This window comes from Eubalaena glacialis, chromosome 15 (assembly GCF_028564815.1).
Source record: "Eubalaena glacialis isolate mEubGla1 chromosome 15, mEubGla1.1.hap2.+ XY, whole genome shotgun sequence".
Lineage (NCBI taxonomy): Eukaryota > Metazoa > Chordata > Mammalia > Artiodactyla > Balaenidae > Eubalaena > Eubalaena glacialis.
In genome coordinates this window covers 66370879-66398158 of record NC_083730.1, presented here as the reverse complement: position 1 = coordinate 66398158, position 27280 = coordinate 66370879, and the positions used below count along the sequence as shown (strand labels likewise).

Below are 27280 nucleotides of genomic sequence, written 5' to 3'. Positions count from 1 at the left end.
CCCACGTGATCATCCCTCTGTGTTTGTGTCCTGATTTCTTATAAGGACACCAGTCATTGGATTAGGGCCCACCCATGTGACCCCATTTCACATTAAGCACCTCTTTAAAGATCCATCTTCAAATAATCTCTCTCAGAGCGGCAGGGGGTTAGACCTTCCCCGGAGGAACTGGGGGTACATAATGCAGTCTAACAGTGAGGGTGCAGTGTAGGCGGAGGTCCACTTGTACCCCTTGCATCACCACCTCAGAAAGGCTTTGGTTCTTCACCACCGCAGTGCAGACAAACCAGCGGAACACTCCACCTGAGTAAGAATTCAGATTATCCATTTTCCTAGAGGGCCCTGGCTACCCCACCCCGGAAAGTCACACCCCGCCCCCACCTCATCAGCATGTGGCCCTTTCTCTGCCTAAAGCCTCCAGCCTCCTCTTCCAGGTCTAGGCTCGGACCCTGAGCCTCCCCCACCTCCCAACTTACAGATTTCATCCACGTGGTTGTATGATCAAGTCAGTCGGTCATGGCCAGCTGTTTTAACCTTTTATTTAGAAGTAATTATAGATTGACAAGAGGTTGGAAATCAACAGGGAAGTGCTGTGTGTGGTTCCTCCGGCTACCCCCACTGTCACATTTTACAGGGCCAGTCATGCCAGCACCCAGAGATAGACTGTGCAGCCAGAGTAGGTCCAGGCTCCCAGATGAGGCTGTGCTCATCTGTGTGTCCACGTGTCACAGCACAGCCACCCCTGCGGTCCTGCACCACAGGATGCAGCCCCATGTCCCTGACCCCTGGCCCCATAACTGTCCGCATCCCTGTAATTACGTCCTTTCACGGCGTCACGTAATGGAGCCAGGCCCGGCAGCAGTATCTCACAGGGTGGGGGCAGGTGCTGCTCCGCGAAGCCCAGCTCAGTGACAGTGCTCCATGTAACAGGATGCACCAGGTCACAATGCAAACTGCTTATCATTGTGGGCTCTGTCCCCAAAGTTTGAAAGATGATGCTCTTCCTTGTCACTGTCCATTTTCTTCACAGCTGATGTTTGAACGTTCATGTCTGTCTCCTGAACTCCACGGGACTCTGAGGCCACTTGTCTGTTTCAAGCCTGTGGTCCCAGGGTGTGCAAACATGAGGGGTGGACATGGGTGGACACAGGAACATTTTCCAGGGTGACGATCATCTGCGGTGGAGCTCGTTCAGCACCCAAGAAGTTGTGGGACTCCTGATGGAGCCAGCACCTGGCCACAGGCGCCCACGGCCCTAACCCAGCAGCAGCAGGAGGGGGGCTCCACCAGGAGCGGCTGCCATTCCAGACAGACGGCCTCCCTGCCTGGGTTTCAGAGCAAGGAGGACACAGGTGGAGCTGTAGCAGCCTCCCTCCCCCTCCTCGGCCAGAAATGCCCGTGGACGCAGCCACGGTGGATGGACCCTGGTTGCCTCAGACACACCAGGGCTCCCCCCTGCGACGGAGGGACCCTGGGTCTTCTTTATACTCACCTCTGCTGCGGGAGTCCTTTGTGCGCACCCCACCACTCACAGGTACACAGTCACAAAGGACTCTTGGGGCGCACAAGAGCAAACACACATGATGGGAGATTTTACTCTCTTAATGTATGCCCTTCTGAAGTGATGGATTATTTTGCCCCCAAGAATGAGTTAAATGATGTTGAACCACCACCTCTGGCCAGGTCGTGAGGGAGGCACTGAGATGCTGCAGGCCTGACCCTCAGCACCACATGGTGGGGCCTGTTACATGGCACAGATGCTAAATCGTTTCACCCATAATAAAGCGATCTCTAAAGAACTAGTGTTCTCATTGGTTCAAATACATATATTTTAAAAACATCTACAAGAGTGTAAGCAAACAAAATTCTAATACTGGCCAGCACAACGTCAGGTTTAAATCTAACCCTTTCAAAATTAAACTGGATTTAATTTTCAGCTTCTGTTTGGAATCAAACCTGTGAAATGTCTTTTGATATATTCCACATTTTCAAAAAACGACCAGGGGAAATTCTGAGGGAAGGAGACCAAAATTCCATGTGTCTTGGGCTTGGGTGTCTTCAGCCAAGAGTCTAGGAACCCTCTTTACACAAGGTTGTGTGTCCTGGAGCTGTGGACCGAGGAGGTGATGCTGCCCACGCCTACAGAGGAGCAGAGGGAGTGGCCGCGGTGGGAGGACACCTGTGGCCAGCACTGCGTGGCCGTCACCAGACCAGGGCCAGACGGGGCCACCTGCGCATCCACACGGATCCGGGCTGCCCCTCAAGTGTTCAACTGAGGAGCCCAGCCCTTGGGACGGCCTCTCCTTGCTGCTGTTCCCAGGCCTGCCCGTTGGCCGCCCACAGGGACACGCAGGGGTGCCTGGCTTCCTGGAGCTGCACGCTGGGTGAACTGGCTCTGAGTGTGGCGGGGCAGGCGAGGCTGGAGATGGGGACTCTGTGTCCCACGCCAGGCGGAAGCTCCCAGGGACCTTCTGGACTATTTGGGCCTGTCACCGGTCGTTGTCCTGGGGCAGAGGGAGGTGCCAGTCTGCAGGGGGGCTCTGCCTGGGGGCCCACACCAGGCCGTGCTTCCGTGCAGCCCGGACTCGCGCCTGCTCGCTCTCACGTAGGGACCGCTGCAAAGGAGACCCGGTCACCTGTGGCCTCACGGGTGCCCTGTACCTCCCTCCTCTTGGTGCCCACCCACACACATGACAAACGCAGCCCAGCAAGCCCTGGTGAGTGCAGGGTGGGGTGGGGTGGGGGTGGTTACCACACACACATCTAGATCATTCTCCAAGCTACCATGAAAAACCTACTGTGCAGATGACCATTTAGAGGATATTTTTAATTCTCCTGGGTCCCAGGGCTTGATGCCTTTGGTTGACCTAATCAGATTCACCAGATTAGAGGGGCTGGGGGCTGAGGCAGGAGGAGAGATGAGCCTGAAAGAGCGGCCAGAGGAGGGAAGAGGCCAGAGACAGGCAGGCAGGCAGGCAGGCGCGCACACACACACATACACACACACACACGACAGACAGTGGGCGCCACCACCCGGGCCAGTAAACCCAGGGCAGCAGGTCACAACCATGACGGGGTACACACGCGCACGCGCGCACGCACGCGCGCACACACACACACACACACACACACACACACGACAGACAGTGGGCGCCACCACCCAGGCCAGTAAACCCAGGGCAGCAGGTCACAACCATGATGGGGCCTGAGGGGGTGCCAGGTGCTATGCTGGCCCCTTTACACGTAGAATTTCACCTCTTCCATCTGTTTTCCCTCAAGCTCTATTGTCTCAAATGGAATGTATTGTTCTTGTTAAAAAGCGATCAGAAATGCAAAGTAAATATGAAAGCCCTGCAGACCTCCCTCCCAGAGGTGAAGTTCACAGCTTCCCCAATTCCATTTGAGGCCCGCATTTCAGAGCTATCACCCATTTCCCTAAAGAAGGAATAATCTTCTCCTGGCTGGTGCACGTCCTGCTTTTCTCATTAAGTGACATACTGCGAGCACCTTTCCACATGGGGATAGGTTACTATCTATTTTTCTTAATGGCTGTGTAGTACTCTGTGGTGGGGAAGACGTTATCTGGTCAAATGTCTATTACTGGACTTTAGATCACTTTCAGTCTTTGCACTATTACAAATGGTGACACAATGGACATTTTGAACTTTCAGTTGTTACCTAATTACCTCCCTAGGATAAACTTCCAGGAGTAAAACTGTGGGATCAAAAGGTATGCATTTAACATTTAGATAATCAGAAAACCTTACATTCCACAAACACTGCCCAGGTGCCCCGACTCTCCAAACCCCTATGGACATTCCGCTGGGCAGTAACCAGTAACTGTCATTTTAAGTATATATCAGGCTATTTGGTTTTCTTTTAGAATTAATTCCTTCTGTGTGCCCTTTGCCTACTTTTCTATTCTGAAATCGTTCCCATTTTTCTTACTGATATCTGACAGCTATTTTTAAAAGATATATATGTATGTACAAAGGTTATTAATCTCTTGCCATATAGGCTGCAAACTACCTCTCCTGTTTTCCACTGATCTCGGACTTGTCATTTTCTTTTACACTTGGCAGTCCTGCTGGCTCCCTCCCCCGCACGCCCCGTGAGCACTGCGCCTTCACAGCTTCGCTCCATCCCCCCACCCCCACCCACGCCCCCATCAGCTCCAGGGCACCGCTGTATCCTAGACTAGGATGTAGGAGTCGGGAGGACAGGGGCTGTGGTCTCATCACTCCTGGATCCCCAAGAGCGTCCCAAGTGGTAAGTGTCTGCTGAATGTATGGACCACAACCCCCTCCTTACTGGTCTCTAGCACCTCCACCATATCCTCTCAGCGTGGCAGCCAGACTGACCTTTTAAGGATATAAATCAAAGCACGCTCCCCAGCACACGTGGAGGCTGGAATCGAACCCCTTTTTTAAGGCCCGCCCCCTTTTCCCAGCGTCTCGTGCCCCCGGGCTGGTTCCTGGTCTTTCAGGGCTCGGCACGCCCGGTCGGGTCACCTGGGCCTCGGCGCTGCGACGCTCCTCCCACTCGCGGCAGCTGTCCAGGTCGCGCCGCCACTGCCCGCAGGCCGGCCGCTCGCCGTGGACGTAGTAGTGGCGCAGGAAGTGGCCGGCGCTGTTGCAGAGCTCCCACTCGGCGCGGTAGGCCTCGCAGGGGCGCGGCGGCTGCGGGGACGGGAACGGGGGAGTGAGCGGGGGACCCGGTGCGCGCCAGCCCGTCCCGCACGGACGGACCCGGTCTCCGTCCTCCCGACCTGGCCCCGCGGGTCCCCGGGTCCCACCCTACTTACCTGCCAGCCTCCACCTTCCGCCATGTCCCGGGACTGCCTAACCCGCCTCCCGAGCCCGCGGGCCGCCGCGTGACTGACGGGCGGAGGGACCAATAAGCCCCGAGATCTCACCACTAGCTCCTCGCCCACCTCCTTGAGACGCGCCACTGAACAGGACGTCCGGGTTGGCAGCCAATAACAGTCGAGGGAGGGCGGGGCCTGGAGGCCTGTGTGGGCGGGGCCTGGAGGCTGGGGCGGAGCCGAGGCCGGTTTGGGCCGGGCATGCCCCCAGGGTTCCCAGAGCCGGCTAGCCACGTGGCGGAGGTGATCTCGGCGTCCGCTCGGGCCGGCGGGCGTCCGGCTGCACATTCACGTCCAGTAGCCGTTTATGACGGAACCACGCGGCTCGGGCAGGTTCTTTCCAGCAGCTTTATTTTCATAATCTCAAAGATCGGTTCGTTTCGTCAGCACGCACCGGAATCAGCGCCGCCACGCCAGTCCTACGGCTGCAGTGGTCCCACCTGTGTCCCCTCGAGGGCGGGGTGACTCCCAGGTAGGAAGCGGGGGCCCACGGGCGCGGGCACAGCGCAGGCTGGCCGGAGGCGCGGAGGCTGTACGGCCTGGGGGACAGCAGGACCTGCGGTGGCTGTCCGGAGGTCGCGTTAGGGTCGAGGCTGTACTAAGGCAGGGAGACAACGTTTCTCCATGGGGCGATGCGCACGAGGCAATGACAGCGAAGGGGAGGAGGCTGGTGGGCCCGCAGGACCGCCCTGCGACACCCCTGCAGTGGTTCTCCAACTGCCGCCAGCCTAGCCACCGGCCCTGGGGCCCCTACAAGGCGGGTGCTGGGCCCCCTAGGAGTGAGTCCGGGTCAAGCCAGACAGCTGCAATTTCACTAGGGGTCCTGCCACGCTGGGTCACAGACCAAGCTTGGAGAAGATGCTGCCTGAGAGGAAGGATGCAGGCCAGGGTACAGGCCCACAAGTGGCACCCCACCGTGTCACCAGAAGACCCACTAACAGGGTCCACCCCTGGCCCAAGCAGGGAGTGCTTTCCTTGTATACACAGTGGGTGTGGCTCAGGGAAGACAGAAACCAGAGGCCAGCACACTACATAACATAATGTAATTGAATGATGTGGTAGCCAACGTGATCCTGCAAACAAGGCTGCCCACCCACCAAGGAGGGTGTCTACCTCTGCCAGCGACCCAAGACTCCTGAAGTGGAGGGCCAGGTAGGTCACAGAGTGCTCATGCCTTCCAGAACCACTTCCATGGCCATGGGTGTGGGTTTGGGCCACAGGGCCCAGCCCTGGTCATCACAATGACCTTTGATGCTCATTCTCTGAGGACATGTGGGTGAACCCTGGGCTGGCATCCTGCAGGGGGATGTCGTCTCCTGAGTGTTGAGGGGAGCCCTGTCCAGAGATGGACCCCTTGGCCTACAACAGGAACAAGGGGAGCCCCTGCTAGGCCCGACCACCCCCACCCCAGGGGTCAGAGAGCCTCGTTTCTCCCTACGCTCCCCAGAAGCCCCCAGAGGAGCTCTTTCCTAAGGGCAGGGTGGAACGAGGGGTCCCTGCCAGCAGGCCTTCCTCCTGCCCAACTGTCAATCCATGTTGGTACCTAATCAAACACTTAGAGGCAATTCAGGTTTTAGTCACTGCCTGTTTTTATTTGAAATTCTTGATTTAGAATTGTTTTCAAAGAGAGGAAAATAATTGAATTAACATGTCAAAAGAGCTCATATTATAGAAATTGAAGACCTGAAACTAAATTAATACTAGTAAAAAAAATAAAGACAGGCCAGCAGAGCTTTGGAAAATTTAATAGATTAAAACTGGGAGTGGGGGGTAGGAAAGGAGAAAGAACGTATCTTTAGCTTTCATTTATTCTAATAGTCACATTTGTGCTTCTCCACAAAGTTGTTTTACAGTAGAACAGATTCATTAAGGAGCCAGTTATTTCCAAATGTAATCAAAGTTGGAAATGCTTTCAGGTCAAGTTTTCCTTCTGAGGAATGGTTTCTTGTGGGGGGGGGGAAATCAATATGTAAAATAAAAATGGAAACACCCTTTCTCAAATACTTCAATTGCAGCCAGAGTAATGAGATGACCACTATTTATAGAGCACTTATCTGTTTAAACCACTTTTTTCCAGGTCAAAGGCAACAGCTAAGCTATGACCTGGAGAAAGAAAAGATAAATGAAAAAAAAGAGAAAGACCACCACAACTTAGAGCAATTCAGTCCCTTCACTGGTTTTTAGCAGGATTCAGGGAACTCTGCTCCAGCTGAGGCTGTGGGCATGCCCCTAGGCCTGAAAGCAAGGAGCGTGAGTAAGGGACCTCAAAGACGGCCTCCTCTTTCCCCAAATCACGCACACAAACTGCTGTCTTGCTGTCCACTTGCAGGTGAAACCTGGTAATTCTTAGGTAACTCTAAACAGACCTAAAGTGACAGAGTGTCCCTGTCAGAGCCAGTAACTAAAAGCCAGCATGTTGCAATTATTTTATTTTCCAATCAGCCAACGGTCCCAACCTATGGCTTTCTTCCCTTTTTACGCAGCGACTGTCCTTCTCCAGAGAAAGCGACGAATCTGCCTCCAGCTTCATCCTGAGTGTGAAGAGAAAATACCATTTTCAGAAACTCCTTGGAAGTTTAATAAGAAATGCTTTATTCTGTTGACTCGTGTACCATCTGCCCATTTTCCTTACTCCCACATTCATAATAAGAAATGTCTTTGAAATAGAAATGCAAGTTATCATCTACTGAATTGAAAACAAAACCATGGAATCACAACTCTGTCTACCACAGCCTTTTTTCTCAGGTTGAGTATATATCCTTTTGCAAAGGTATCACATTTTCAATGTAAAAAATATAAAATACACCCCCTAAAAGAAAAACCACGCCAAAGAACATTTCCAGTCACTGTTCTGTATATGCTTACATAACTATTTTCCTACTTAATTCCCCAATCTCAAGGCAGTGTGCTGCTCTCGTTCCCTGTAATTCCATTCCGTGGGCAGGCAGTTCTGCCATCAGCTGTTACTTCCAAATCTGCAGTATTCAAGCTGCCCTGGCGGGCAGCTGAATGTCTCTGCACACAACTTTGATTTTCCCTAGAGGTTGAACTCCTCGTTAGAAGGATGCTCTTATTTTTGAGGCTTTTTAAAATGGTGACTCAGCAGCTCTCACTCTACCAAGCTATCCTCCCACCAGCATAAAGACGGCTTGTTTTTTCTGAACCCTCGAAAACAGCAGGCATCTTTCCAAGAGCTTTGCTGCTAGTCAGGGGAAGCGTTGTCTGTGGAAGAGGATCCCAAGCTCCCCAGCACGCCCTCCCCCCACACCCGGCCCACCGCCTAACGCAGCTGGTGTTTCCAGTGGGGCCCATACAAGGTTCACATGGTGGTGACCACGCAAAGGTGAGTCGTGGCTGAGCCAGGCAGCCTTCCCTTCCTTCAGGGCCCTCTGTCTGTCCTGCTGTCAACACCGGGAGCCTGGCTTTTCTCTTGTGAACACTTCACCCGCTTGAGGAAGGTGCGTCTTCTGGGACCTTCGGGCTGTTCCACCTGGATAGGCCGCTGCCCCAGGGCTGCACATTGCTGTGGGGATGCCCTGCTTCCTGGGTCTAAGGCTTTCTGACTTCTTATTCCTTCAATTCAGTGGGTATGTCTTCAGCAGCTTCCTGAGAAAGGGTGTTCACACTGAGAATACCTACCTCTCCTCTCACACGGCTCACTGACAGGGTGGTTGGTGTTAGATTGCTGGGAATGCCAGAACAAATCACCACAGGCTGGGGGCCTGGGGAGACATTCACCTCCTCAAAGCCTGGAGGCTCGGAGCCAGAGATCCAGGTGCCGGCAGTGTGGTCTCTCCTGAGGCCCCTCTCCGGGGCCTGCAGGGGCTGCCTTCTCGCTGTGTCCTCAGGCCTTTCCTGTGTCCACATCTCCTCAGAGGGGAATGTGGCCCATCTTAGTGCTCTCCTTTTAACGCATTTCTGTAAAGGCCTTATCTCCAAATAGAATCACATTTTGAGGTGCTGGAGTTAGGGCTTCAACACAGGAATTTGGGGGACACAATTCAGCTCATAGAATTGGGCAAAGAATTCTGAGGACCCTGCTCCACTATGTCCTGGCTTGTGTCTGGCTAAGATGGTGCCATTCATGACCCGTGGTAGAATCTCCACCTCCTGGAGGCTTCAGTGTCTTTCCTTTGCCCCAATTTGGAGTTGTTTCCATCCACTGTGCTGGATGCTCGGTGGCCCCTTTTGACCTGCCAACGTGGGCCCCTCCGTTTGGAGCAATTATTTCCCTGGTGGTTTCTGCCCCTTTGGTGTCTCTGATCTCCCGTGACTGGGGTGTTGGTACTGGAAACCTGCCTGTGGCCTTCACTCCGGGGTGAGCAGGCTGGGGCCTTGCCTGGGCTCGACTGGCCAGAGAAAGCTCCTCCAGCTGCAGCCAGCCCACCCACTGCCAGTGTGTGGGAGCTGAGTGGGGAGGGGACGCCAAGGGTGGCGGACTGTTACCGCCGTGCTGAGGGCTGTCTGGGGACTCTGTGATGCCATCCCTTCTCTTGGGGGTGAGGCCAAGTACTCTGGGACAGATGCTCAGCCTTCACCCCAGGTCCTGCCCCCTGGCTGCCCCACAGCCAGCTTGGGACGGGACATGGCTCTCCGTGGTCTATCAAGTCAGGTGCCCTTGGCCTCCTGCTCCAGGGCTCCCAGAACTCTGCCTCACTGTCCCCGTCACCTTGTCACCTGTGCCCCAGGACAGAGAGCGTGAGCGCACCTGAAGGCCCACCTCAGTCACACGTCTCTTCCTGGACGTCTATTCACGGACACCCCAGCCTCCCCATCCCTGCAACAATCAAGGACGAGGGGGCCCGAGGACACAGGCCTGAGCCAGCAGCCAGGCTGGGGGCAAGCAAAGGCCTGGTGGGGACCACGTCAGCTCCTGAGACTGGAAAGGTGCCAACACGGTGTCAACTTGAGGAACGTTAAAGCCAGGAGGGGCTGTGAGTCTCTGAACCACCCCCCCCCCCTTGGTCCCTGAGGGACCGAGCATCGAGAAAAGCCATCAGGAGAGCGAGGATTTGAGGTGGGGTGTTCTAGAACCACCAGCAGTTACGGGTGCCGGGCGGGATGGGTGGTCTAATGGCAGGCTGTGCCGGGTATTTCGAGCAAGTTTCCAGCACCTGGGAGAAGTGCCCACAAGATGGAACCTCCCCTCCCTGCCCCCCCGGGCTGCAGGAGGCAGTGTCTGGAGTGCGGAGGCACTGAGGTGGCCGTGCAGTGGTCAGGAGTTCTGCCCCTGACCTCCATGCACCCTCATGCTCACTCCTGGGAAATGCAAACAATCACAGCAGCTGCCCCAAGAGACTGTCCTGGGGATTAAATATTTCAGTATAGAGCACGTGGCCTGGGGCCTGACACCTGGCAAGGGCTCAGGGAGCTGAAACCTTGCTGGTCACTGCCGCGAGGGGACACCAGAGCCCGCACAGCCTCGACAGTTGGACCACTGGGGAGAGGAGGGGCCCCAGAACGGAGAAAAATATGACAGAAACACCCTCATTCAGAATGGAAAGACTCTCCTCAGTCACCAGTAGCCAACGAAACTTGTCATGACCCGTGAAACATACTCACCTCTTCAACCTTTTTGACCAGTGGACGTGAATTTCTGATGAACGTGATCTTACCAAGTTTAAATTCATAGTTGGGAATTCCTCTATAAAGAAGACAGAGCAGAAGAAATGTTAGTGTCAGGAGAAGGGACTAAAATCCATTTGTGACCATCTGGTCCATGGCTGTACCCACCCCCCAGCCTCAGGCCAGCCCACGGGTGCCCCCTAGCACCCCCCCAGGAGGGAACGGAAGGCAGCTGGGGCAGGGTCTGCAGGCTCAGGACCTCACCGTCTGTGTCCTCCAGCCTCACATGCCCCCCTGCAAGGGCTACACATGCACTGAACTCACTTCACTCCCTAAGAGGCTGGGTGCAAACCCGTTTCGGGCATTCTCCGTGTGCTCTTACATGGTCAACAGGGGACAGATCTCATCCCTGCCACAACCATGCAGGCCACCAGAGGAGGGACTCTGCTGAGAGTCCCTGGACCAAACAATACAAACACAACTAAGTGAGGCAGCTCCTGCCTCCTCCTGAGGGAAGTGGATCAGTTATTTGAAGTCACAAAGGAGGAAAATGGGCATATTATATTACTAAGTCGGAACCAGAAAGGTCAGAAGTAGGAGAGAGATCCAATCAGGGGCCGGTGGGGCTGGACTGCGGGGGTCTTGGGGAGAAGCCTGGCGATAATGGGGGGGCACCGATGCGCTTCTGCCACGCTGTGTTCCAGCACACCGAGGAGGGCGGCGGGGCACCCACGCCCCCACAGAGCTGAGTGAGGCTGCCCCAGTGCGGGGCCTGGGTCGGGCGGAGCAGAGCCAGGGCAGACCCACCTCTTGATGTCTCCGGGCTTGATTGGGGAGGGGCTGGGCTCTACACCTTTCTTCTTCCCGTCCAGTCTATTCCCGGAGCCGGAGAAGGCCTAGACAAGCAGGCAGGGGGGCCGTGAGCTGAGCCCCAAGGGTAGGAGAGAACCACCTCGGGACTGCAGCGCCCACGCCCTCTGGGGGCTGCTGGGAGCTGAGGGGAGCTTCCTGGCCCAAGGACAGTGCCTCCACCTGCCTCAACCCCCGGGCGCCAGCTGCCAAGGAAGGGGTGACAGGTCCAGCTGGGCCCACGGCTAAGCTCTGCAGACCTGCCTCCCGGCAGTGGGCTGAGCCACGCCCACCGGCCCCTCCCCGTTTCCAGGGTGGACAGCAGTGCCGGAGCATCAACATACAACTGAGTTTCCAACAGTGCAGGACACGGTTTAGAGAGAAACCAAGAGTGATCATATCTGGTGAATCTACGTGAAGAGTATACGTGTCTATTGTACTAGTTCAGCTTTCCGGTAGGCTAGAAATTTTTAAAAAGAAGTTGGGGCTGCCTGACAGTTGTTGGGAGGATCCAGGAGAAAGTGGATGGAAAAGGGTTTGGAGACTGAGAAGGCGCCGGGTACACGCCTGCGGGGTCCCCCAGGCCTGCTCCCAGCTGAGGTTCCCAGGGGGTCACAGACAACGTGGCAGGACAGACAGTCGCATGGCGGCACTCACGCGGAAGCCCAGCTCCCCGGCATAGCCGCTGTGGTCAGCTTCGCCTTCCTGGCAGAGACAGAAAAACGGGGATGAGCTTCTCAGTGGGGCCCCCAGCTCTTCCCTTGGGCTCCCTCACTGCTCCTGCTGTGCCCGCACCCCAACAGCTGGTACACACTGGGCCCCGGGAGCGGGGCTGGGAGGGAAGCAGAACGTGGCTGCCTCGGTACCAGTGGAGGCCAAACACCGCCGGGCGGCCAGGACATTGGGATGCGCTCCAAAGACCAATACCGGCGGTGGGGAACTGTGCAGAGCTCGGGAGGGACGCGGAGGAGCGACTTACAGCTGCCTCCTCATGCTGGGCTTGTCTCTCCGGCTCCTTGTAGCCCAGTGGAGCATCGAAGTCCACCTGTGTCCCCAAGAAGAAAGCACGATGAGACAGGGCCACACTCAGCCTCCATGGCTTTTCTGTTCTAAGTTGGGACAACTGTGGGTCCACGTGCAGTTGTCAGAGCCGATACAGAAGGGGCCTTGTACAGTCCGCCCATTTCCCCGATGGTCACGTTTTACAAAATCACAGCAGAACATCGGCAAAGACAACCCAGCCCTCGTCCAGACGTCCCCAGTTTACACGCACACGCGGGTTTGTGTTTTGTTCTCACAATTGATCATCACTGCAGGTCGGTGCACCCCCTCCCCCCAACCCCCGGGTCGAGATCCTGAGCAGTTTCAATTACCACAGGGACCCCTCCTTGTGGAAGACCCTGCCCTTTCATAACCACACCCTCTCCCTCCAGGCAACTTCACTGCCCTGGACCCCGGCAACCACTTCTCTAAACAGACCCAGACAGAACGGAACCCTTCTGCTGGGCATCCTTCCCTGGAGACCCAGCACGCTGGGCTGTCGTGCCCACTACTCGGAGCTGAGCAACCTTCCTCGGCCTCCAAGAAGACTCAGCCCCTCGCAGGGCTGAGATGCTGGTGGATCTAGCCATCTCAGAACCAGCAGCAACCCTGCCACCAATCACAAGGTCAGCGGCCTCCTCACAATGTTCCAGCACCATCTTCCTCCCCGTTCCCCCAAAGAGTCCCAGGGGTTGCATGACACCCACCCAGGGCCCCCAGCCGCCCTTCCTCCCGCGGCCACTCACGTTCATGTCACACTCGATGATGGACACAGCCCTGTCAGGCTTGGTCTCCATCACCCGCAGCTCATAGATCTGGGAGAGAGAAATCAGTCGGTTTTGTGGCAGCACTGGGCCCATCCATCACCACACGTGTCGCTGCAGCCCCCTACCCGGCTCCTGCACACACACGTCATTCACCTTCATGACATCCTCCCCAGCCACACCTCTTGCTGTGGAAGAGCGGCTGTGGGTGGCTGCCTTGATGCCTGTCACTTAGCTGACCACCTCTCATAAGCGATTCAAATCAGACAAGGCAGTTATGCAGCAAATTGCAAAAGATTCAGTGTTTACCCCAGCAAAGTTCACTTCTAAGAATTAACTCTAAGTAAATAACTAGCTAAATACTGAAAGAGAAAGTGCTCTACGAACGCCTGCTCCAGCACTGCTCATGGCAGCGTAGGCCGAAGATGCCCATCACTAGAATGGTTACATGAGTGGCGTGTATTCACGTGGGATCCCAGGCAGCTAGCATCCAGGAAAAGATGCTGAAAACCAGTTATGCTGCTGTGTGTCGAGGATGATCTCATGCATGTAAAACACGCACAAAGTCAAAAGGATAGGAACTAAAGGTGGCAGAATGGACTTTTTCCTGCATTGTTTTAGGTTCTTTCTCTCTACCTAGAGTATGTCTTGCTTTTATAATGAATGGTCGGGACAGTCCCACCATTGAAAAAACTGAACATGAGGGAGAGTGTCCCCCAAGTACAGTGAGAAGGCTTGATGTCCCCCGTCTGGCTTTACGTTTACTCACTAGTGACTAATAGAAATGAATGTGTGTCGCTGTGTGGATGCCCCACCACCTCTCCACACAACACGGGCTGCCTCCAGTGGTTCTGCTGCCACAGACAAGGCGGCATGAACATCCGTGTCCGTGGCTGCTGGGCATGTGGTCACCTTTACCAGTCAGCGTGTTTTCAAACTGCAGGTCGCAACTAACTAGTGAGTCATAAAACCAACTACGCTGCAACCAGAACTAGAAAAGAAAAATACTGGAACACAGTACAGTAGAAATACTACACTACGTTGCACATAATTAAGGCTAAGGACTTTTGTGATATTTATGGTATACTAGGTGTTGTCACACTGTATCTAAAACAGTAATCTTAAACTTTTACACATTCAACATGTATTTTTACTGATTTACCTTTACTGAAGTGTAGAGAACACCTGAATTCTAAATAACCCTCGAGACTTATTCTTTTCCAGTGTTTCAGGTGCCATCTTTTAAGCTGCATTTATTCAACACTGTTACGGATTTAAATGGCAATGTTTACCACAATTTACCTCACATTTGCCGGTTTATTGGTTCTTCCCACACCCTACTCTTTCCTTCTAGGCTAATGCTTATTCCTAAAGCACATGCTTGTGCAGTTTCACTGGTAAATAAATTCTCTCAGATTTTATCTGAATACATTCTGATTTTACCCTATTCTTTAAAGAAGGTTTGACGACAGTTACTTTCTCGCAGCCTCTGGAGCTCCTCTGCCCGGGGGGAAGCAACGTTTGCTGTTGACAGGCCTGCCGTGTGCTGTTCTTCTCTAAGTGCTGGATCTTCTCTGCTCATCTCTCCATGTCTGGTGCTCGGCACCTGTAACTACCCGGCCTGGTGGACACTAAATTCCCTGTAAGCGTGGGCTGTAGGCCAATTCTAGAACAACTCCACTCATCTCCTCACAGTAGTTCCAACCTCTGTTCTCTCCCACTGGGGTTTTCACTGAGCACGTGTGGTTTTCTCAGGATCTCCCAAACCTCAGCTGCTCACGTTGCTGCCGTGCTTCTCTGTGCGGACACCTAAGTCACTCCTGCAGATTCAGCTTCCCCTTCGTTAATTCTTTGTTGGCTGTTGTTTAACCCTCTGACTGCTTTTCAAATAATCCTGGATATTTTGGATAGACTTTTGCTGCCTGCTAAATTTTATGATTCCATTTAAAAATTTTTTTTGAACATTTTTTACCTAGTTATTTTATCTTTGCACCTGAAGGTCCCAATTGTGATTTCTTAAGGGCCTAAATCTGCTTTTGCTGTCTTTGCTTTGGGTGTCTGGTGGTCTTATAAGGAGTTCCTGTTTGCTGGTTCAATCTATAGCAACCCCGAGGGCTCAACGAAACTGGGGGTGCTGTTTTCAGAGAGCCTGGGATGAGGACAGCACCCACCTCTGCATCTATTTTGGCCCTTTTAAGGGCCCCAGTTTCATGTGGATGCCTTGATCCAGACCTTCCACCATGCACTGATGTGGTCATTTGCCCTCGGCACACGCCTGCTGAGTCTTCTCAGAAGGGCCCTTCAGAGCGTCTAGTCTTCCGTACTTCCAAAAGCAGAAGCCCAGACGTGCATTTCAATTCTATGTACACCTGAGTAACTCACCTTCCCTTTCAGTGCAAAAAGGTCAACGATATCTTTCATCATCTATTTTTGTTTCAGCATTTTTTACTGCCTTAATATTTTAAGAACGATGACATTAAGGCTGCCTGTAATTAATCAAGAAAGCTTGGGATTCCCTGGTGGCACAGTGGTTAAGAATCTGCCTGTCAATGCAGGGGACACGGGTTTGAGCCCTGGTCCAGGAAGATCCCACATGCCGCGGAGCAACTAAGCCCATGCTCCGCAACAAGAGAAGCCACCACAATGAGACGCAAGCGCACCGCAACAAAGAGTAGCCCCTGCTCGCCGCGACTAGAGAAAGCCCACGCACAGCAATGAAGACCCAATGCAGCCAAAAAAAAAAAAAGAACAGCTTAACGTATTCAACTAAGTTAGACAATACCTAAAACGTCCCCACGAAGGTAAAGGGAACAAGATTATTTCTTAGTTTACGAAAAAATATAGAAGTGTGATTCAAAATCCACAAAATTGAACAGTAGGATTCTTAGTATCGGATGCTTCAAACAGAAGGAAACTGTCAGAGAACATGATGGATCCCTACATGACACCGGGGAGTAACTGGCGTCTGATCCTGTGTGTGAGAGAGATAGAGAGAGCGCATAGGCTCCTGTTCACGGCTGTGAGGGTCCCGGCATCCGAAAGGCTGAGACACTCACCTTCTCGTTGTAGTTGATGGCAATCACATCCCCGGTGGTCAGACAGGCAAAGTTTCTCAATGCGTTTTCTAACCTGCAGACACACACTGTCAAGGCAACATAGCAAGATGGAGCCCTCAAATCTGAAACAAGTTTCCACAAGGCATTTAGAGGATCGGGTCACACTGTGTACTGGACAGACATGTGCCCAGCTGGGGCTCAAAGACATGTGGCCATTACTCAGCAACGAGAAGGAAGCAGCTCTAACACACAGTAATGGGGTGAACCTCACTCTGGGGAAGAACCAGCCACAGAGCGGTGAGACCCCCGCCAAACTCCGAGAAAGGCAGATCTCTGAGGTGGGAGGCAGCCGAGGCTGCTGGGGCTGGGGGTTGGCTGAGGATGGGCATAAAGGGGCATAAAGGCCCTTCTGGGAGGACGGCCAAGCTCTGAATACACAGGGGATGCATCTGTCAAACTCGCTCAAGTGTACATTTTACTGCATGTAAATTACACCTCAAGAAGTTGATTTTAAAAATCCTATGGGAACGCAGCGGGGAAAAAAAATTGAAAAACATAGATAAGTCCCCTCAAAAGTCTCCCAAAAGCAAAGATGTTTTCATTTCTACTTTTGTTGTTTCTATCTTTTGGGTGATAACCCATATTTAGTGGTATGTTTCAAATAAAAATATTTAATAATAAAAATTTTAAAGGAAAAAGTAGCCTGTAAGCCCTTTTTATAATAGTAAATAATAATAAGTTCTTAAAACTGAGTAACCCAAATGCCCAGACAAGGGAATAATGCCCAATCAAATGGAATATTTTAATCACGTCACCCTCGTCAATTTACAGAATTGTTTTAAATACAAAGGTCAAACACAAAACGTGGCTCCAGATGTGCCACTGAGACACGGCACACCTGGGTGAGAGGCTGAGGGCAGAGGAGCCCGTGTCTACATTCACTACTCTTGGTCAAACGGCCTCCCGGGCTGCTTGCAGCTTCGTGAAGAGTCTGGGGTACACGCCCTCTTTGCCCCCGCTGTGTGCAATGCCAGCTGCAGGGGTGCCCTTCCCTCGACTCCTCCTGGTGACCCTGAGCTGCTGGACGCGGCCCCCAGGGCCCAAGGGCGGAGCCAGCTCTGCGCTGCCTGGACCCAGACCCTGAGCAGAGCCTGGCGCACTGCGGCCCATGGAAGGGGCACCCTTTCTCTGCGGTCACGAGTAACTGTGCCAAGAGACACTGTCTCTGAAAGCAACCTGGTATGTGTGTGCTGCAGCACAAGCAAAAGGACTCCATACTGGAGAACATACAAGGGGCTGCAGTGCAGAGGCTGGCAGGCCCCAGTCCCGGGCATGGGCACTGTCCACACCTGCTGTGAGCAGAGCGCCCAGTACCCCGTATGCCCAACACAGGGGGCTCGACATGCCCGTCCACAGACACGGCCAGCGGAGGCCTCCACACAGCCCAGTGGCATCCGGGACATGGCCAGCAGCAGCAGCGTGCTCCTGGCTCTGGCTGGGGACAGGGTGCAGGTGGGGAGGGTGGAAGTAGCTTTTTTTTTTTTTAAACAATCTGTGTTGTTCAACTGAGGTTTTTACAAGCATGCCTTTTTAACAATAAATAGGTGGTGAAGTGACCACACACACAGCTGGCTTACGTTCAGAGAACACGCAAAAAATCACTAAGACCTGACGCCTTTGCTTTCCTCTGCTGAGAGACAGAAAACGTACTAAGACAGGGCTCCCCATGCCTGAGCACAGGGGAGCTGAGAGGCAGACGAGCTGCCCTCCCACCAGAACACACTGGGCTTTTTGCCAGTGTCATCGGCCACCCAGAGGAAGGGCTCCACCTGCCCTCCGGGAAGTGTCCAGAGAGCGCCCAGCATGCTCGTGAGGCCCCTGAGCCATGTGGACAGGCTGGCCCCACGCCACTGTTCTCATGTCACAATGTCAATCATGACAAGTGTGTGGTCCCCAAAGCAGGCACAGACCCAACCAAGGGCTCACTGTCGCCTGCCACCAGCTGGCACAGCCCTCCCCGGCTCAGAGGAACACGTTCCACTTCAGAAGGATACACGGCCTTGGGGTTGGTGATGTCCAGGAAGTCGGGGCTCTGGGGCTGGAACTTGGAGTATGTGGCCACCTGCAGGTTGACGCTCTCTACCTGAACCAGGCCCCCCTCCTCCAGCAGCAGGTTCTGCATCATCTGGAGGGGAAAGAAGACAGGAGGCAGTAGGGGTGCGGCCGGGGCCACCACAGTGGGAGCGCCTGAAGAAACCACTCGCTGGAAGGGTGGCAGGTGCGGGCTCATCCGCCAGCTTTAGGCCTCCCAGGGCCGGAGTGTTTCCACAGGGACACCTCCCCTCGCCCCCGCAACTTCACCTGACTCCCAAGGCCCCAGGACCAGCTGGGCTACACTGGAGGCGGGAGGATGACAGCCCCAGGCAGGCTGGCCTTGCCAGGGACAGCCCACAGCCTAGGCCTTGGGTGTCTGCTCCAGGGCGTCTGTGGAGCCACCCTGCCAGGTAGAGGCCGGATGAGAAATGAGACAGAGAGACAAACATGGGCCCGAGGTCCCAGGGCACAGGGAGCCAGGACCTAGCAAGGACCTGAAGCTCGGGGTCCGAGAAATGAGCACCCCTGCGCATCCTGGAATGGTTTTTTGCTTTTCTTGTTTCAAACCTTCTTAAAGAAAGCTTCAAACGTACACAGCTAGCAAGGGCCACGTGGGGAGCTCCACGCACCCACCCAGGTTCCACGGCCTTCAGGTCATAGCTGACCTCGTCCGTCCACCAGGGCCTGCTCCCTGCCCATCCACCAGGGCTGCCTGGAGCTCAGGGTGGGATGGAGCCTGCCACTCAGCCGACAGAAAGAAAGCACCTGCTCACACACTCACTGGGGTCGGGAGACCCTCGAGCCGGCTCTGCAACAGCAGCTGGGAAACCCCAGGCACCACCTACTCCTGGCAAGAGCTGCAAGGCCAGCCCAGGAAGAGGACGGCAGGCAGCTCCATGCTACCTACAGAGGCTTCGCCGGGGATGGGATGTTTCCAGGCAAAAGGATTCAATTAGCTTTCTGGCCCAAAGTGGTCTGAGAGCCTGGACACGGATCCAGCCAAACTCCAAGTCTGCAGGTTGGAGGGAAAGCCTTACAGGAACAGTGTTCCCCAGTGTCCCCCCTTCTCTTTCACTAAGGATGGGCCACAGAGGGGCCTGGGGAAGCTGTCACTGCCCAACACTTCAGCCACCCATGGCGCTCCACAGATAGTGGGACAAGGTCTGGTGTCCGTGACACGAGGTGCGGGCACGTGAGCAGGGAACTGGGTCAGGTCTGGGCTTTGAGGAGTGACTAAGAGTTCCCCTGTGGTCAAGGAAGCAGCACAGGACACCACCTGGGCTTAGCACTCAGGAAGGACCCAGGCTCAGGAGGGGGAATGGCCCAGGGGAAATGGGCAAGGTCACCACTGCAGGAGAGGAGGAACCTTCAAACTTCTATTCATATTTAATCTCAAAATATGAGTTAAGGTCACGCCTTTAGAAGGTCAGCCATGGCTGCGGCAGGGACCCTTGGCTGTGCAGGAGAGGCGGGACGCTCTTCAGAGCATCTCCCTAGTGGCAGGGAGGCCTTGGGGTGCGTTCCCAACTCCACCCGCAGACTGAGGGGTCTCTAAGCACCCCGACATAAATGAGTATGAAGAGAAGGACACAAAGTTCCCTCTGTGGGTTTCCCAACGCTAAGCATGCCAGAGCTGGGAGAGTGTGGGCTGGGCTGAGGGGGGAGGGAAGGAGAGAGCCAAGCCAGCCTTTGCCTGGAGACCCTCCTCTCTACACGGTCTAGACACTGGGTTTCCGCATAAGACCTTATAAAGACAAAGGCCCTCAGGCACCTTCGAAGCACCTACAACACTGACTGCGGCCAGCTATCACAGAAGACAGTGCTGAAGGTCAAAGGGACATACCCAGGCCCAGAATGGAGCACGGCAGCTGTGGGGCCCTCACACTGGGGGTGGTGGGGCCCGGCCCCCCCCAGCCCCGCCCCCATGGACTTCCGGCTGCTGCAGGCCCCACCCTACAGTGCAGGTGAGGCTCTGCCTGCCTCTGGACATGGATGGCATCGGACCAGCCTAAGTGCAGAGAGCCTTCATTCCCATGGCAACGAGGCTGAGTGCTTTAGACAAACTCAGGTATAGACAAGTGTCTACACACACATACACACACACACACAGTGACAGAACTGGGCGGCCAAACTACTAAAGGGGTGAGAAAACTTATAAAAATCTAAAACTCTGTACTCAGAACACATGAAAAATACTCCTGCTCCATGGTTTTAAAAAAAGCCTGACCCAGAAAATGGCAGTTATAAACAGCATGGCTGTGGGTTCCAGGCCACCAGGTGAGCAGCCATCCCCAGCTCCGGGCGCACCCTGTGTCCACAGCCGCACGTGATGTTTGCGGCGAGGCACGTCCCTCTGCTGCGGGGCAGGACTGTGCACAGGCGGAGGGTGTCCCTGCCGCCCCACGTGGCAGCCAGGGGCCACTCACCCAGTGCGGGAGGTAGCAGATGCCCTCGTCAGCCACAAACTCCAGCACGCCACAGTGCGTCATGCGGTCCGAGTTCTTGTTGGTCAGTTTGAACAGCATGGGGTAGGTGATGTTAAGTCGGCCTGAAAAGAAGAGCGAGGCATGAGGCTCGGTTTCTTCCAGGGAGAGAAACCCTGTCCCCAGACCCTCCCCGGGGAAGTGCCCCCCTCCCTCAGCAGGCACTGGGACCTGCGTGGTACTGAGCCCCTGGGTGTCTAACCACCCAGCAGACCCCACGCTCCTGCCAGACCTCAGGAATGTTCGCTGAGTCAAGAACACAACACCGGCTTATACTTTTGACTGTCGGAAATCCCACTTTTAAAAAGTGACGTGTTCATGCATTTATTCACAAACAGTTTAAGTGCCAACCAGGTGCTGGGCAAAATCCCTCCTTCAGAGGTTTCCAGTAAGAAGGCCAGACAGTGCCCAGATGCTCGTGCCGGGGAAGGGTGGGGCGGGAGGCAGGGCAGCCAGGACGGCTGCTGGGGGATGTCCTCCAGGAGAGAGAAGTCCAGGCAGAGGAAGCAGCCCAAGCAAGGGCACAGAGGGAGGGGAGCCAGGCTGGCTCGGGAACTGCTGGCAACCAGGCGAGACTGGGCACAGGGACCGGGTGTGCGAGCAGTCGGGGGGGTGCAGGCCGGGCAGGACCGGTCAGCAGTGTGGGCTTGCAGCAGGGACCCAGTGTGTCCCCTCCCGCCAGGGGTCCTGAGGTGGGGGCCATGTGTGGGGCTGGAGGCCTGCTGACTCAGGAGTGCAGGGGGCGCAGAAAGGAGGGGCTGGCGCTGCGAGGCAGGAGGACCCAGGAGAGTCAGTAACCCGGGGGAGCAGTCCAAGACAGACCGACAGGACCGTGTTGCCTTGTGCCAGGCCCTTGCTCAGCCTTCACGGGACAGTGAGGTGGGTACTGTCCTCACCCCTTTATCTATGGGGGACTAAGGCACACAGGTCTGGCAACGTGCCCCAGGGTCACACACCCCAGGAATGGCCACGTTGGGGGTCAACCTAGGCCGCTGGCCCAGGTCTGGGGTTTGACCACTGAGACCAACTTTAGCCTGTAGATTTAGGCAAACGTGGCAACAGAAGTTGACTCAGTGGCAGGAGGTAAGGCAGACTCCATTCGGGATCTCCCGAAAAATCTGGAAAGGCAAATTGGATAATGAGCCTGGGTGGGAGGCTGTCCCCCCATCACCAAGGGCGACTGGGATACTGGCAGTGGTGGCCAAGGGCCTGGACGCCAGGCCCTCCGTCACCACGGCACCTCCCGGCTGTGGAGCCGTGGAGTGGACTGAGGTGGGTCAGGGTGAATGGATTGATCAGGCTCCAACCAAGGGTCCGAGATTCTTGCCATTGGAAGAGACCCCCATGTTCCTCAGTCCAGTAGTTTTCAAACTGCATTTTTTTGATTTAGAGAAGTGCCTTGGGGCGCCCGAGCCTTCCGCACCCCCTCACCTCCTCCACCCTGAGCAGCGACCCTTTCTACAAACCAGGACTCCCCGTGAGATCTCATCTGGACAGCTCCTTCCATGACTTACGAGGTCTGCACAGCACCGAACTAAGCCCCACTGTCCCAATCCCCCAGTCTCCTCTCATACCCACATGCCAACACACCTGGTCTTAGTCCTGGGTCAGCTCCACCCATGAGGCAGACTCTCAGGGCCCTGTTCCCCTCTCTGGGACGACAGGGGCCTGCCTGAGGGCCGTGTCCCCGGCTCTACCCACCCTCTGGCAGAGCTAAAGGCCTCCCTCTGCGGGTGCAGCCACTGCTGCCATCAGTTAGGCCCTGCTGGCTAAGGGCCACCTCCTGCCCCTGCCTGGTGCCACGGGGCCCTGGCTGTTTACACACACACCACAGGCACCATCCAGGAGGCACTCCTGCCGCAGAGCAGTCCCCACAGATGGCGTCATGCCCCCATTTAAAGGTGAGGACACCAAGGTTCAGAAAGGCCCAGTCACTAGTCTGGAGTCAGGCTGGGCAAGGTGCAGAGCCCAAGCTGGAGCCACCCCAGAGCTGGCGCCCGGCCCTTACTGAGCTGCCCAATGTGCACCCGACACAGAGCGTGGACCCTCCCGGCCCAGAGGCCACCACATCTCCTGCCTCAGAACCCACACCAAAAAGACCCCCAAGTCTCAAAAGGCAATGACTTTGCCCATGGTCGGGGCATCCTAGTCCGGGTGGAGTGGGGCCAGGGGTGTGAGGTCTCCGAGCTGCTCCCATGGGAGTGGGGAGTCGGGGAAAGGGGGAAAAGCGTGGCCAATCTCTCAACCCTGGGCCTTTCTTGCTCCTGGTAAGAGGCGGGACGGGGCAAGAGGAGCAGCTCCTGGGGCAGAGGGGTTAGAACTGCGGCTGGAGCTGAGGCAAGAGGCTTGGGGAGATGAAAGACCTGTGCGCGGCGTCCTCTTGGGGGCCGCCACCATCTTTTAGGGGAAAACTCAGTGCGTCCAGCCAAGGGCATCGGCTGCCCCAGCAGCGTGAAGAGCACCGGCGCTCACACCTTCCTTTAGTCCTAATAGGACCCGGGGTGGGGTGGGGGTGCCAGAGGAGTGGACCCAGAGCCGAGCACCCACTGGCCCCGGCCTCCCAGCCCAGCGAGCACCTTCCAGGGACGATTCCCAACCAGCCTCCCTGAAGGATGCCTCTGCCTGGGCGGCGAGGGGTCTGTGCTTGGTCCCAGCGCCCACGTTCACATCACCTCCGTTCTCAAGTCAGGTAGAAAGTACTTACTGAGTTGGTCGAGGGCTGAGGGTGGCATAATTACTGTGGAAAGAACATTTAGAAGATATTAAGAAAAGAAAAATTAAAACAACAGAACAAAAGTCAAAGTGCACTTTCTGTTATAGCTTAATAAAAGTATTAAATGATACCTATGGGGCAGCCGGAATTTCATGATTGTTCACAACAAGTTTTACTAGCTATAATTTATTTGGTGAAACCAAATGGCTATCAGCCATAAATCTAATCATAATTAGGACCCCTCCCCGCACCCCTTAGCCAGGACACCTTGACAACATCTTGACGGTAACTAGCCTCCGTCACACATGCAAAATGAGAGCTGCCAAGGACTATGAGCATTGCAGGCCTAGGGCAGGAAAGGTTACGATTCAAAATAAAAACAGCACATACTCTTCCCTCCTTTCTCCACATCTGACCTGTCATTAGGCCCCGCGAGCATGGACACGGAGAAGCAGCGGTACTGCGTGGAGAAGCGGTTCTGGAAGACCCGGGGAATCGGGTGGTCGAACATGTTGAAGGAGAACTGGAAGGAGAGAAGAGATGCTGCAGTTAACACAGAACGAAGGCACGTTTCTTCTGTAAACAGCTAGAGTGGGTCAGGGTGTCAACGCTCAAGAGCAAGACACACCTGCACCCAGTGAGCACCTCCTGGGAGCAGAACGCACCTCACAGCAGCTTCCGCCGGCTGGCGCGTCCAGTCTGTCCCGCCAACCTGGCTCCCACCATTTTCAGATGGTGCATCTTACTAAAGTATAAAACTGCCCCCAGCAAGCCTGTCCTTCACCTCTTTCACCCCCCGCCCCCCATCTCCCAGGCCTCCCGTCCCCCAGGTCTCCTACGATGGCCACGACCCTGCCGGGCTGCTCCCTTGGCCTGGACCACTTTTCCTCTCCTCATCCCGTTTAGGAGTGCCACTATCTGCCAGGTTCTGGTCTCCAAGCACCAGGTAAACATCACTAACAAAAGAGCTACAACCTCTGCCTTGGCAGAGCTGACATTCAAGACAAGGGAAACAAGAACAGAATACCATCTGTGTGTCAGTATTCTGAGCATAAGAGAGGATAAAGGACCAAGAGCTCCTGGGAACGCTGTTTTAAGTGGGTGGTCAGGAAGGATTTCTCTGTGGAGACCTGAAGCCAGGAGAGGGAGCAGGCAGAAAACAGGGAACAGCGATAAGAGCGGGCGCCCAGGTCTGCACCCCTTCCCCTTCCCCTGTCTTCCAGGACCACCCTTTCCTTGCTCTGGGAACCTTCCCTGCTCTGCCCAGGGCCAGGGCTAGCACCCCTCCAAAGTGCTCTCACGTGGCGCCACACCACGGCACTCCCTCCATGCCTTTCATAAGTAAAGCCTAGACATGGTGCCATCACAAAGGTAAGATCCCAGCTCTTACATTGTAGGTTATGATGAGGCTCAGAACACATGCTGCCAGCAATCTAGGGTCTTCCCAAAGCACTGCAATTACTGTGACGTGTCAAAAAGAAAGAATATAAAATTGCACAATAGGATATATACCCAAAAGAATTGGAAGCAGCGTCTTGAAGGTATATTTGTACACCCAGGTTCACAGCAGCGCTCTTCACAATAGCCAAGAGTTGGAAACTACCCAAATGCCCATCAACAGATGAGTGAATAAAGAAAATGTCCATCCATACAATGGAATATTGTTCAGCCCTAAAAAGGAAGGCAATTCCAACACATGCTACAACGGTGATGAACTCTGAGAACATAATGCTCAATGAAATAAGACAGACACAGAAAAACAAACACGGTAGGATTCCACTTACATGAGGTACTTAAGAGTAACTAGTCAAGTTCAGAGACAAAAAGAATGGTGGTTGCCTGGGGCTGGGGGGAGGGGGAATTGTTTAATGGGAACAGAGTTTCAGTTTTTCAAGACCAAAAAGTTCTGGACATCCATTACACAACAACGTGAATATACTTAACACCACTAAACTGTACACTTATAAATGGTTAAAATGGTAAATTTATGGTACATGTTTTTTTACAAGCTAAAAAACTTTTAAACAGGCGAGTATTTCCTGACTTGATTCCAACTGTACACTAAGTAGAGGAAAAGTCAGGTACTGATAAGACAGTTTACTAGCGATTCCGAAATCAGCAAGCTGAGCCAGCTGTTTTCCACAGATGCAGATGCAGCTCCTGCTTAAACTCTCCAATAGTTCTCCACTCCCTGGAGCGCCAGCAAAGTAGTTTTCACACCCGTGCCTCTCCTTTTAACCAGAATTCTGTTCGACAAAATCTTGGCCAGAAGCAGCGTTCTGGACGAAAGAAGGGAGAGGAGTAGGGGCCTTCTCACTACATCCCCCCCATCTAAGCCCTGTCTTCTCTTTGCAACACGAAAGAGGGAAATGGACACAAAGTACTGAAAAGCGGGTGCCAATCTGCCCCGCATCCACCCACGGACCTGACCTCCCGCCCCGGTCCCACTTCCCTCTACAGCCCCGGCGGCAGCACACTGCCCAGCGCACGGCAGGTGTTCAGCTGTTAGGTGGCTAAACCTGAGGAGAGAAAGGGTACCCGACACTGACACACTAAGGATAAACTCGCATGCGATAAACCCGTGACACCGGCAGCGCCCGGCGCGGTGCTGACACAACTCTTCAGGCATACCCGGCTTCAAGTCCCCACTGCCCGCGTTCGTGGCCTACACTACGCGCCTCCCTAAACCTCGTGTTCTCGCGCCGACGCGGCGGCCACCACCCTCCCTCCAGGGGCGCCGCCGGGGCCCAAAGGATGAGGGGTCTCGGGGCCGCGGTGCCCAGGGCGGCGGGGCGGGGCCGCAGGCCGGCAGAATCGAGCTCGCGGGACTGGCCCGTGAGATCTCCCCTCCCTCCTACAGCCCCCCAGCCGATCCGGGGCTTGTTCGCGGGAAGCCATCTCGGGTCTACACACGCGAGACAGCGTTCAGTCCCGAGCGGCGGCGGGCTCAGGCCGGTGACTCGGCACCTCCGCGGCCGCCACGTCCGCCCGCCCGGCCCCGGCCCCGGCCGGCCCTGCCCGCCCGGCCGCTCACCATGGTGGACGCCTCCGCCTCGCAGGTGCGCTTCGTCAAGGAACGTTACGGTGGGAGCCGCCACCGCCCCCTCACAGCAGCCACCGCCGCCGCCGCCGCCGCCGCCTCGCGCGGACGCCCGGGGCTCACCGGAAGTCCGGACCTGCCCTTCCGGGGGGGCGCGAACGCCGCCGCTGCGAAAGAAAGCCAGGCAAAGGCGCGAGGGTCCAAAATTCCCGCAGAGTGAGCGCTCAGATACCCCTTCCTAACGTGTGCACTCTAGAGCACCTTACGTGATTATTTAAAATAACAGTTTGATAGGGGCCCCCTCCTGACGAATTTGGTGCGGCCCACTCCTCTTACTGCCTACACTACCCAGAAGGAACGCAGACCTTCCGGCCTCTGCTGCGGCCATCGAGGACTCGGGCGGAAGTAAACCTCACTTCCGCAACCTCACTTCCGCCCTCGAACTAGGCCGAGAGCCCATTGAAATCCTAAACTGACGCCCTCGTCTGACGTATACATGAATTTAATTTGTGGCGAGAAGGTTTATTTTCCCTACAGGTCCCAGTTTGGGGGAGTAGTCGTCTCTTCCCAAAGTAAAGATGTCCGCCGAGCGTAGGGTGTCTGAGTAAACGGAGTCAGAGTTGAAGTGCGCAACCGCGAGTGCGTCCGGCCCGTGGATGACGCTTCTTTGGGGGCGGGCTGGACTATTCCAGCCGTAAATGGCGGAGCGCTAGTGCCCGCCCCCAGCGTGGACCAATCAGAAAGGAGGAAAGGCTGGGAACGGAGTCCCTGTTGGTTGGCCCCCGGGCCAATCGGAAGAGCGCTGATTTGG

The 27280-nt window shown here is 55.1% G+C and overlaps 2 protein-coding genes and 1 long non-coding RNA gene across 6 annotated transcripts; 1 reads left to right on the top strand and 2 right to left on the bottom strand.

The window, feature by feature from the left end:
- Positions 1 to 85: 85 nt before the first annotated feature.
- On the bottom strand, positions 86 to 4875 carry C15H22orf39 (chromosome 15 C22orf39 homolog). 3 transcript variants are annotated; one of them, XM_061170396.1, is made up of 3 exons: positions 4805 to 4875; positions 4362 to 4679; positions 86 to 303 (listed from the first exon to the last, which is right to left on the bottom strand). In XM_061170396.1, exons 1-2 carry the CDS (start codon positions 4826 to 4828, stop codon positions 4365 to 4367), a joined length of 339 nt encoding a protein of 112 aa, XP_061026379.1. In that variant the 5' UTR covers positions 4829 to 4875; the 3' UTR covers positions 86 to 303; positions 4362 to 4364. The 3 variants fall into 3 exon arrangements, with proteins under 3 accessions (XP_061026379.1, XP_061026380.1, XP_061026378.1); XM_061170397.1 differs by lacking the exon at positions 86 to 303 and adding an exon at positions 520 to 2615 and having other exon boundaries at positions 4512 to 4679; XM_061170395.1 differs by lacking the exon at positions 86 to 303 and adding an exon at positions 2534 to 2615.
- LOC133075929 (uncharacterized) lies at positions 4441 to 7534 on the top strand. 2 transcript variants are annotated; one of them, XR_009697427.1, is made up of 3 exons: positions 4457 to 5336; positions 5927 to 6016; positions 7348 to 7534. It is a non-coding gene; the product is annotated as an uncharacterized LOC133075929 (long non-coding RNA). The 2 variants fall into 2 exon arrangements; XR_009697426.1 differs by lacking the exon at positions 5927 to 6016 and having other exon boundaries at positions 4441 to 5336.
- UFD1 (ubiquitin recognition factor in ER associated degradation 1) lies at positions 7277 to 26853 on the bottom strand. Its single transcript, XM_061170394.1, has 12 exons — positions 26464 to 26853; positions 23820 to 23952; positions 23421 to 23453; positions 20660 to 20781; positions 18194 to 18324; positions 16140 to 16212; positions 13066 to 13134; positions 12258 to 12323; positions 11936 to 11983; positions 11237 to 11325; positions 10427 to 10508; positions 7277 to 7395 (listed from the first exon to the last, which is right to left on the bottom strand). Exons 1-12 carry the CDS (start codon positions 26464 to 26466, stop codon positions 7321 to 7323), a joined length of 924 nt encoding a protein of 307 aa, XP_061026377.1. The 5' UTR covers positions 26467 to 26853; the 3' UTR covers positions 7277 to 7320.
- Positions 26854 to 27280: the final 427 nt, after the last annotated feature.